Source organism: Anolis carolinensis, chromosome 5, assembly GCF_035594765.1.
Source record: "Anolis carolinensis isolate JA03-04 chromosome 5, rAnoCar3.1.pri, whole genome shotgun sequence".
NCBI lineage: Eukaryota > Metazoa > Chordata > Lepidosauria > Squamata > Dactyloidae > Anolis > Anolis carolinensis.
The window spans coordinates 91124038-91136415 of record NC_085845.1 but is presented as its reverse complement, the minus strand read 5'-3'; the positions used below and the strand labels follow the sequence as shown (position 1 = coordinate 91136415).

The window sequence follows — 12378 nt, the reverse complement described above, 5'->3', positions numbered from 1 at the left end:
TGCATATTTCTACTATTTGATTATCTGATACAGTGGCAGAAATTAAGGATGTGGTAAGCTTCATGTATATTGATTATTTACTTACAGTTGCATGACCAGATATAAGTGGTTTGGACTCTCATAGATATCTTCCAGTGCAACAATATTTTCATGCTTGATCCTGAATATTAGATAAAAAAAGAAATGCCAGGGGTAAGTTAATTGTCCAATGGAAATCCATTCATATAAAAATAACATGAACCATTAAGAATCTTTGCAGCTTCATGATAATTCAATACAAAGAGAATCTGTGTGGGAACGCTTGCTGTAGTAAGAGGTGCATATCAAAAGTAGGTAAATGTAGGTAAATGCATCTAGTATATCTAGTAAATGCATACACACACACACACATATAACTACACACATAAGCAGTCCCCAAGTTATGAACAAAATGTAGTAGAGTCTCGCTTATCCAACATAAACGGGCCGGCAGAATGTTGGATAAGCGAATACATTGGATAATAAGGAGGCATTAAGGACAAGCCTATTAAACATCAAATTAGGTTATGATTTTATAAATTAAGCACCAAAACACCATGTTATACAACAAATTTGACAGAAAAAGTAGTTCAATACGCAGTAATGCTACGTAGTAATTACTGTATTTACAAATTTAGCACCAAAATATCACGATGTATTGAAAACATTGACTACAAAAATGTGTTGGATAATCCAGAACGTTGGATAAGCGAGTGTTGGATAAGTGAGACTCTACTGTAGGTTCTATAGGTTTTTCCTTAAGATGAATTTGTATGTTAATCAGAATAGGTACATTTTAAAAAATGTAATTCCAGTCAAATATCTATCTACCTATCTATCTATTTATCATCTATCTATCTATCTTTAGATAGCATAGGGCTGTGTGGACACCCCTGTGGTGTTTATTTTGTTGTCTGTGTCCCTTTTCAGAAGATGTCACCTTGCTTTCTGTCCATGTGATAATTGGATTTCGAAATATCTGGCTTGTTGTGGAAACAAGGATTGAGGATAAAGCTTCAGTAGAGACGTCCTTTCCCCATGATAACTCTTTCAAGGGTGTATTTCCTTTCCGAGCGATAGATTTCTCTCACTTCCTGTTGTCTCACCCCCCCCCCCCCCCGTTCTTAACTACGACTAATTGGTAAGTGGGATGTTTGTAACTCGGGGACTGCCTGCATTTTCACAGAATGTAGAACTGTGTTGTGAAAATATTTGCTACCACAGCTAATAGAAGACAGCAATGTAGCGAATGTCCAAAACAGAGTAGATGAATTTAAAGAATGTGGGGATGTGAAAAAATGAATCTGTCAGTGTGTGAGAAAAGTATGATACGCAACCAAGTCACACATTAGAATCTAAAGAGCCAGTGTGGCATAGACGTTTGGGTGCTGGGCTATGACTCTGGAGAGCAGGGTTTGATTCCTTGCTTGTCTATGGAAACCCACTGGGTGAAACCCACGTTTCAGCCCCAGAGAACACTGTAGTACTGGGTTATGGATCTTCATGACTGCTGTTGCAGTAACACAGGTAAGGGTGACTGTCAAGTGTGGCTAAACTTGGTTTGGTCCAACTTGGTCAGTATTCTGCTCCTACCACTGCTGCAGTTTGTAAACACCATAGCAGAATTTGCTATGGTTCTGGATTTTGTAACCTCTGGTCTCCACCTAGCATATCAGTTCCCATATGTTATGTTATAAACATGGGCTAACCTTTCCCAGCAACACGCAAATGTGTGCGAAGGAAATTAGATCCATTTCAAATTATCATTTACATGAAGTACCAAATGCTTGTTTTAGTACAAACTTTATATTTCAATACTTGGAACAAACACAGTGCTAAACCACCACAGCACAGATACAAAGGCCTAGGAGTCCTTGCTGTTCAGGTTATGACTTTCTGAAAAAGAAACATACAAACCACCATCTAATTAGCTCCTCAAAGGCGAACCCTCTCTGGGATTATTACTTAAAGTGGTTCCAAACAATTTCTAGTGTGCATAATTAATTTTCATTATCCCCCCCCCCCCCAAGTGAGGAATCATTTAGCTGTAAGGAATAGAATATTAATTAAGACAAACGGGAGACATTGCCTCAGAGAGAGAAGGAATGCTCAAGGAAGTGTAAGAAATCAGCAAGTCCAGAGTCCATAGTAGAGGTAATGGGGGAAAGATTAGTGAATAGGGAATTCCTAGACTTTGTTCAGACTAACATTCTTGATCACTGCACCAAATACCAAAATAGTGGGGATAAAATGACTTAGTCAGTTTGGGCACCTATTCTCTTTTATTTTATTTGTCTTCTATGGCTGCTATGATTTATTTTAAATTACAATGTATATTAGACACTTTTAAAACATCTTAATCATCAAATTGTCTGAGGCACATGATTTTAGTGTAATTTTAGTGTAATGTATGTGTTATAAATGTAATCATGTTTTATCTACATCTTTGTATTTGTTTTTATTATTTTATTTCTAATTTTATTTTCTGATCAGTTATAAGTTTTTGCTATTATGTTGATTTCTGTGAAACTTCGGCATTGAATGTTTGCCTTTTTTGTATGTAAACCATCCTGTGTCCCCTCAGGGAGAGAAAGTGGTCTATAAATAAAGAATTTATTATTTATTATTATTATGAACTTGAAAAAAGTGGGGCAGCGATGGCTGACAGGGAGCTCTGGCGTGGACTGGTCCATGTGGTCATGAAGAGTCGGAAGCGACTGAGTGAATGAAGAATAATAATAATTACTATTATTTATTATTTCCTAACTTTTCTATTATTTTACCCATCGGAATTAACTGACCATTTAAATCATACATATCTTTAATTTTATAGTTGCCTTTACTCTTTATTTCCTTCCACCAATTAGAATCAAATTCCTTCTCATATAAGCTGTCTAAAGGTGTCCATTTAGATACTTCTGGCATGTAAGATGCCTTTTAAAAAAAGAGGTTTTGTTAAAAAAAGAAAAACACATCTAACCTAACAACAATGCAGAGTGAGTTGTAGTCCAACATATTGGGAGAGCATCTGTTCTGAGTGGTTGAATAATGTTCTAGTTCATTAGAGCAAAACTGTATTTAAAGAGAACTAAATCCTACCTCTCTTCACTTCAGGGGCAGACAGAGCGAAACGTACCGTAATTAGTATACCAATCAGGCATGTGATTAATACAAATGCCATGAAGCTTTAAGCTTCTGGCAAAGAATGAACTTACAGTCAGTCAATACACCATTTGGGGATCAGAGACTATTTATCTGGAACAGATATAAATCATTCCACAGTAGATAAAGAGCCTCTTCCAACCTGATAACACATAATCTTTTGACACGAGCTGTTAAAATGCTTCTATAAGGAAGCACCCAGACTAATTAAAAACATGAGAAACCCCCAGATATTGATGATGTTGTTTCTGATTTGATCTTGAAGATCCATATAGGCCTTTTTATCCCAGGATATTTTCAGTCCCCTAGGTTGGTTTATTTTAACCTAGTATAAGAGAAACAACAATGAAACTTTTCAATAAAATTAGATGCACCCAAAGTTGTCTTGCATGAATACTGATTCAGCATATTTTCTTTTGTTTGCCACGTTGGGGTGGTATGGGGATTTTTATTTTTACAAATCTGGTTATGAGCTCCCCCCACCCCCACCCATGATATTGATTAAATATTCTCCATTTGCAGTACAAAGCTCTTCTTTGCTGCTGACAGGATCTATTGTAATGCTGGCTGGTAATCTCTGAAGCACTTATTTTGTTCCACTTCTGTAACTGCAAATGTCTAAGGAAGGTGTGTTTCTCCATTTCTGCTCTTCGTGAGCATTACTCAGAGGAGTTCAGAGAGGGGCTAAGCAGTAGACCCCGAAATATTAGGCATAAGAGCTAAATGAAAAGACAATATTGCTGAAATTATGAATTGATTCAAATCTATCATTAAGCATGTCACTATCTCTCAAAGGACCATCACCTCCATGGTCTGCGTCATGATTTTTTGCCTACCAACAACCTGAATTTAAATTATCATAAGGGCACTATCTTGGACTGCAATTCTTAGAATCCTTCATGTTCTGGGCTCTGTCGGAACCACATTTTAGAAAGCAGCATTTCCCTATTCTGATCAGAAATGCAACATTTTTTAATTGCCCTGCATCTGGATATGCATAAAATTATATTTCCGGATGACCTAAGATGTGTTTGGAAGATACAATGACAACATAAACTATGCCGATGGTCAACAAAATATTGTAGCTTTTATTCACTGTTTTAGTATCTCAACCATGCTCTCAACCATGTCGGTCCACTCGATTTCATCCCCCACCTATGCATATTTCCATTTTCATCCAGTCAGACTACATTCTGTGGCTGCTTGAACATAGTCTTCAAATGATTATGTCTTTGAAATTCTTTTTCTCCAAAAAATATTTTGAACCTCATAAAACCTTGAGCTCAACCAGAGATTGCTAATACCGCTTGTTTGTGCATAATTAATATCAGAGGAGGCTTCTAACAATGATACCTCTGAACTTTCAAAATAGTGCAGCACACCACAGATTGTTTGTGTTGTTTGAGTCTATGACTAAAAGAGTGCAAGAAAGGATGAAGATGTGGAATATCCTATGAATGCTGAAACAAAATCTAAGAACTTTGGGGGGGGACTACAAATCCTCAAATCCATATAGGGGTTATACTATTATTGGGTCTACTAAAAGATTTTTAAAAATCACACTGCCTTTCAAACCTTTACGGCCTTCTTCATCAGGCAAAGTAGTAAAACAGGGTGTGAAATTGTTGAGGTCACAGTATCTGCATTTTAGAATGATACAGGAGGTATACATAGGTGAAAAAGTGAGGCATCTCCCCATGGCAATAGGCTGAGTAAGAATGAAGGCAGTAGGACACAAACTTCCATCTGAAATTTCAGAGCACCCCTACTTCAAACTGTATTTGCAATTATTCAAATTTGAAAGGCACATACAATGGGAAAGTGTTGATGGAAGAAGCTAGTAGCAGACGGAGATACAGGAGTCCCCAAGATAGGAATTTCTCAGGTTTCATGTTTCTATGGAAACAGCCTCAATATTCTGGAGGACTGAGCATTTCCAGAACAAAATATTTTCTTCTAATATAGCAAAAACTATGAAATGACAGTCCATCCAATGGAAGCCTTACAACTCACTCTACTGTTAGGCCAATGAGAGTTTTAGCTCTTATATACCAGGGTCCTGGAAGGGACATGTCAACATCAATTGAAGCAAGAGAAAATAAATTTGGCATCAAAGACCAAGATCTTGTGTTTACCTGAAAGAGTAAACTGACTGGTTTAGTCTACGAAGCTACTGAGTCAGAAAATGCTAAAGTAGGGTGATATGGCAGCTGATAGGCTTATGAGAGGCAGAAGTGGCATTAGTATGGAATCATAAAGCTGACACAATGGTCCTGGCACAAAGTTTGGTTCAAACATTTTGATCCAATACACCAATGGATTTGAGAATAAGCTTTGTACTTACATGGACTTTCCCTGTTTTCCATTAATTCAGCATGTCATAGTTAACTGAAACATACGGAACAGCGCATGGGATAGTTGTCCTGCTTTGCACCATTGCACAGTATAGGTTAGGGCATACATGTTCAAATGCTTCATAAAGGTTTTTACAAAGCTTTGACTGAGAAATTTGCTGCATTCCAAGATAGGCTTCACCCTAGATTGTCCCCTTCATTCTACGTCTTGTCTAAGAGTGGTTTGTTTAAATGGGGAGGCACTCAGGCATGTAATAATTGTTCTACTGCATTCTGAAGTGGTGCAATCTATGAAGAATTGCTGCAGTATGTGCTATTTCTGCACATTTGAACAGACTGAAAGGGTATGGCAAATCTCCTAGAACTGAAAGCTGCAATTAAGAGAAAGTAGGAAGGGAGAGAGATGGTGAAAGACATGAGGGTTTCCCCCCTCAGTTTTTTTAACAAAGCACTTGACATAATTTTGAGTGATCAAATTTGGGAAGTTAATACAATTTTAGTCAATCAACGTCATTTTGCACTGAAAAAGCAGTGTTTCGGTTTGACCTGAAGTACACTTAAATTGATGGACACATCATTTTAATGAAATCACTAATAAAATAATTACATATCCTACATCAGGTCCCTCAAATGGTACAACAGTTTTGACCCCAATAAAAAAGGGAGAATAAAAAATAAAATTGGCTGCTGCTAGTGACTTGAACAATTAATGTAATTGGTTGCTTTTTGAAGGATGCTTGACCTGTTATACCTATATGTATATAGGCATTTCTTGCTCAGATCATGGGAGCCATGAGATCAAATGAAGCACAAGAGCATCTTACCAGGTGTTTCTAACAACTCTCAGCATTTTTATTTCTCTGGTCCCACATGGGCAGCATAATCTGAATTGTGGGGGAGGAGAGCAGAGCTGTCATGCATATGACTGACAATCTGAATTCACATGTTGCAAAGGCCTGCCATAAAAATGCTGCAGAACTAAATCCTATATACATTTATGTGCAATATGTCTAAAACAGAATAGCAGAAGGGATCCCAAAAACTACCTGATCAGATCTACCAATATAATAATTTAGCACTAAGGTATCCAATGCCTGCTTAATCCTCCGATGAAGTCAAAGATATTCCTTTACATTTATCCTCCAAATAACTCCTGCAAAAGGGTTTGTTCCAATTGGCCTACAAAACAGAAAAAGCATGCCTTGTGTCTTATATGTCAGTAGGGTGGTGTATGGGTTGAACCCTTGTGCTGGCAGGACTGCTGACCAAAAGGTCGGTGGTTTGAGTCCGGGGAGTGGGGTGAGCTCTTGTCTCTCAGCTCCAGTTTTCCATTTGGAGACATGAGAGAAGCCTTCCACAGGATGGTAAAACATTCAGGTGTCACCTGAGCAACATCCTTGCAGACAGCCAATTCTCTCACATCAGAAGTGACTTGCAGTTTCTAAGTCACTCCTGGCACGGAAAATAAAGTGGGGTGGGAAATTCATTTGTGGGCTTGGGTTGCTGCAGAGAAGCTGTCCAGGGTGCTGAAACTGTTTTGCTAAATTGGGATTTGACACCTTGGAGAGGTCCTTGAAAGATGACAACAGTATTTGGACAGTCGCCAACCACTGCTGGGCAACACACAAATATTAAACTCTTGAGGAGTTCAATGCATACAGCATATCAGTGCAATCCTCTCATCACAAAGAAGAAAGTGAAATAATTGAATTTAAAGCACAGCAAGTCCACAGCAGTAAATACACAAAGCTGTCTTGCTGAAGCGTTCTGGTTGGCAGCAATCCTTCAAGCTACCATGTCACAAGCTTTTTCAAGGTTTTAAATGTAATTACTAGCACCCTCAATTGCATTTGAAAATGATCTGTCAATCAATACAGCCAATGGAATAAAAAGGTTCACACAATTCCTCAACTACACAACATAGATCACAGAAAGTTTCAGTTTGTATACCATGGCCACACATGCTTCTACATGCACACTACTGAATACTGAAATACTGGAATAAATTGAACAAGAAAAGTTTGGTTTTTTTTTTAATCTGAACATGTGAATAATGATAATTCTATCAAACAATAAACAAATAATTATGTAATAGACAGGGAAGCATTTTTTTTCTGCTTTGGATGCCACACCCAATGCAAGTATTTGCTTCTGCACCCTTCCATGCAAAGCCATCACTCAAGAAATAATTAGAGGCATGTTTGTTTTCAACAGCCTTGCTAATTGGCACAGTGTTAATTTGGTATGAAGCCATCCCTGATTTTCTCTAATCAAAAGGAAAACAAACTGCAGAGGTAGGAACACAGTATGAAACACATCCATTTAATACCGATGGTTTTGGACATGTTTAGAGCAGCAACCATGGATGAGACAAAGACTTGTCAATTATTACAGAGTCTTCTAAATGTCGTTTCATTTCAGTTCCACCGTTCCAATAATGATGGAAGTTGATGTCCAATTGGTGTGCCAAAAGTTTCTCCAAACCTGTATTAGAGTTTTGCTGTTTATCAATGAATTTACAAAAAAGTAAAGCAACTCTACATCTTACCCTTAGTCCATTTTAGCATTTTGGAAGAACCTGTAAGTCTCAACCTGTGGGTCCCCAGGTGTTTTGGCCTACAACTCCCAGAAATCCCAGCCAATTCATTAGTTCTTAGGATTTCTGGGAGTTGAAGATCAAAGCATCTGGAGATCCACAGGTTTGAGAACCACTGTTGTAAGTAAAGCAGGGAAAAGAAAAAAGAAAAGGGATAACAATAGGAGAAATTCCTCTATTGTGTAATTTCCCTGCAACAAAATAGTTTTGCACTGAGATTTCCCAGGGGATGCTGGGGGCTATTCCCGCACTTGTAAAGTTTAGGAAAAATGCTCTTTGGGATGACAGATGTTCAGCCAGCATGGTAACTGGAAATGCAATCTGGGAACCACAGATGAGAATTAATATTTACAAGCTCTCTCTGCACTGAAGCAATTTACGCTTTTTTCCAGTCTCTGTGCTATTTTACTCATCACTGTAAAACTGTGTAAAACTTCTACATTGAAATATCATTCTAAGTCATCCTAACTCACTAACAGGATGCAAGTCTATGTTTGGTTGTCATTCAGCAATGGATCCATGTTACTTGGGAGTATAAGAGTAAGCAATTCATTCAAATTTTATAAAATTTAGTAAATTTCCCAATAGATGGAAGAAATCAGACTACCTAAGAAAAATAAGGAATTTAATAAGGATGATGCTTTAACCCAGATCTAGCTGAAGGAGATTAAAGGAAAGGGCGACAGAAATGGGTTTTTCAGGATTGATGCCCTAAAAATGATACTATCCAAGACAGCAGAAGGCCTTAATTAGCTAGTTTTACATGTGATCCACACCAGGGCTTATTTTTTTTTATTTTTTCAACTATAAGTCCCAGAACCCCTGGCAGCATAGCTGTGTAAAGGATTATACTATAACTTGGAATTCCAGTTCAAAAATGAAATCTTCCAAACCCATACCACATGCAAATTTGGGGCAATTTTGCATTCCCTACCTTAGAAATATGAATTATTAGAGATACATAAAGTTTTCATCAAATATGTGTAGTGTTCAACTGCATGCTTAGTGTTTTACCTGAGCTAATGAAGAACTAAACTTATTCTTGCTGCCCAGCTAGTAAAGCAGCCAGCCAGCCTTCCATTAATTTAACATAAGCTCCCTCCGTTTTTTTTCCATTCCTTCACTTGTCTGCTTATCCTCTATTAGCTGGTGCAATCCAATTTAGCATTCTGGACATCAGCTTTGAGGGATTGATAAATTCCTACTGCAGGAGAAGATTAGGAAGACCATTGCTAATGATACCTGGAAGCTCACTGGTAGGATCAGAACCTGTTGTCTTTTCTGATGGTATTAAGAATTTTAATACAGCATCTCATAGCTGAGGCATTAGCACTCAGTTGGAGGTATTGCTATTATGGCGAGTCATTGTATCTCCTAACCTAGTTCTAAGGAAAGAAAACTATTTCCAAATTTAGCAGAGCAAATAATTCTTTTTATGATCCCATTCACAAACTGAACCAGAGAGGATGGGTCTGTTGCTCCACCACACATCACAATAAACCTGTGCTCTACACAGTTTCCAACCACAGAGAGAATAATGCTTGACAAAAAAATAAGTGTAGTTTTCACAGCAGCCCCAGGAAACACTCCCAAAAGAGAAGAACACACAAAAACAATATAAGAAGAAAAAAACCAAGATGTACCCTTGGTGGCGCAGTGTGCTAAAGCGCTGAGCTGCTGAACTTGCAGACCGAAAGGTTGCAGGTTCAAATCCAGGGAGCGGAGTGAGCACCCGCTGTTACCTCCAGCTTCTGCCAACCTAGCAGTTCGAAAACATGCAAATGTGAGTAGATCAATAAGTACCGCTCCGGCAGGAAGGTAACAGCGCTCCATGGAGTCATGCTGGCCACATGACCTTGGAGGTGTCTACAGACAACGTCAGCTCTTCGGCTTAGAAATGGAGATGAGCACCAACCCTCAGAGTCGGACACGACTGGACTTAATGTCAGGGGAAACCTTTACCTTTACCTTTACCATCTAATGCTAAAGGTATTTTATTGCTTGATCAAGAGAATGAGTTCAGTCATATGTTAGAATCTCTGTAATGCTGTGGAGGTCAACAAGGTAACTGAAGCCTGAGAAATTCTAGAGATGTAAGAATCAGAAGAAATGTCTCCTGCTTTCAAATGGGATTGCTCCACCAAAATTATAAAAGGCACTTTGATTATATCTATTTAGAAATATACAATCTGATTAGGTGAGAAGCAACCAAGTACTCAAACAAGCAGCATTTAGCTCAATCCAACATCAATCCAGCATTGTAATCGCCAACAATTTTCTCCTCACAAGTCAACATTGATTTTTCTGCAGTTAAACCCACTGTCTTGCCTTCCCTGCATTAAAAAAAATGATTTCACATGTTTTCTACTTACTACCTCAGCATAAAATCTATCAGGCTAAAGAAATCCTTCATGCTTCTAGAATTAGAGACTTTAAGGCTAGTCCTTAAATTCGCTAATGAAGAGATGGGAAGAGGCATCAACGCAGCAGCAAGACTTAGGTTTGTGAGATTTAAAATCTGTCATTAATAGCAGCCTGACAGGAAAAAGTTAGCAAGTGAAGCTGTTACCTTGGTCACTATATTCAAAGAGTAAAACTAAAGAAAGAATGGAGACTACATCAGAAATCTGAGACCAAACGAAGATCTTACTCCTCAACTCCATCTCATATCCATCAAGTACCAATGCTCAGCCACACTTTGAGCAGCTATAACACCATTTTAACCATTAGGTGGTAACGAACATGAAACATTCAGAAAAGTCCAGCAATCCTCAATAATCTGGTGTGGGGAGATTGCTTCATATGCTCCCTTTTTTAAAAAGCAGAGAGATATAGGATAGAGCCACCAAAATGAATCCTGAGGATATAGGAGACTTCCAACATGGCACAAAGAACTGTACAGACCTTCCAGTGGAGTCTGATGATAGATTCATGCTCAGGAATCTGGAAATTTCTAGAAAGACGTTCTTTCAGATAATAACATAGCATTTTGACCTTGTTTTCCATTTTCAGAGAGATCCTGTCTCCCTAACCACTGTGAATGTGGAGGGCTAACTATATATTTTTCTATCAGTTAGAGTAACCTGCTGAAAAGCTGGGTTATTTTGATGAATCACAGAAGACAAATCTTCTACGAACTGTTAAGAGAGAATTTAACCTTCATGGCTTAAATACATATCATCACAATCATCATCATTTACCATCCTTCAGATTAAACCAGCTATTGCTCTGTAAATTAATCTGCTATGAGTTTATTATCAGGCAAGTCACAATGTTTATATCATCATATCCTGTTTATACTTTTGTTGACATTCTCCCTAGTTCCAGGGGAGAATGTCTCTAGGCTCTTAGTAACACACACATACTCTACAATACACAGAACTTTCTACATTAAATTGTTTATACTTTATATTTTTATGAACATATTGTGTACATTTCCTGACCTCAAAGTCTGAAATGGCATTATAACTCAAAATCCTAAACTCCATGTGTCAATTCCATCCTACCCCTACTAAGTTTCATTATAATGTTCTGGGGGCGAAGGAATCCATAGATGTTGTTTCCCTCATCTTCCTTGAGGTTGGGCAAACTCTCACATTAGATTGGCAAAGGAACTGAGTATATTCATTGCTGGACAGAGACAACAGTACTAGCCCTCCTTATTTGGCAAAAATAGTTGCTAGATCCCCCACCTAAATTAATGAGACCCTTTTCTTCCTCACACAAGAGCAGATATTAATCTCTCTTTAACTCTGCTGAGCAAATGAAAATAACAGATGTTTCCATGGAGACTTAAAGCTTGCAAGATGTTCATGCATTTGGAACGCTGCACAATGTAGAGAACTTATGAGGTATGCAAAACGTTTGGTACCTTGAAACCCACACAATCTTACCCGTTAAACTCTCCTACCTAATGCAATGATTGTGCACACAAAGTCTCCTAGAAGAGTGCTATTCAAAGTGATGATCTGTGGATTCATGCCAGTTTGAGTGAACTGGTGAGTTTCCATGATGGAAAGAAATAGTTATAGGCAACAGGTACAACTGTAATACTGCTCGCTGGCACATTGGGGGAGAAAATCCTGCCAGTATCTCCTCCCCTCATCAGATTGTTAATTCTAAGATGGTCCTCCTGAAGCTATCAGAATCAGGAACATGTTCCTCCAGGCCAACACTAAAATTAGGTGGAATGTAGTTGCTATCTCAGTCGGGAGATGCTGGCATGTGACAGTGAAGACTTCAAGGAGA

General features: G+C 38.2%; 1 protein-coding gene across 2 annotated transcripts in view; it reads right to left on the bottom strand.

Moving 5' to 3' along the window:
• camk1d (calcium/calmodulin dependent protein kinase ID) overlaps positions 1–12378 on the bottom strand; it is a 281944-nt gene that overhangs the window by 128817 nt on the left and 140749 nt on the right. For both annotated transcript variants that reach the window (XM_062981787.1, XM_008118830.3), the window contains exon 3: positions 86–160. In XM_062981787.1, coding sequence (XP_062837857.1) covers positions 86–160 — 75 coding nt within the window. The remainder of the gene's footprint in view (positions 1–85; positions 161–12378) is intronic.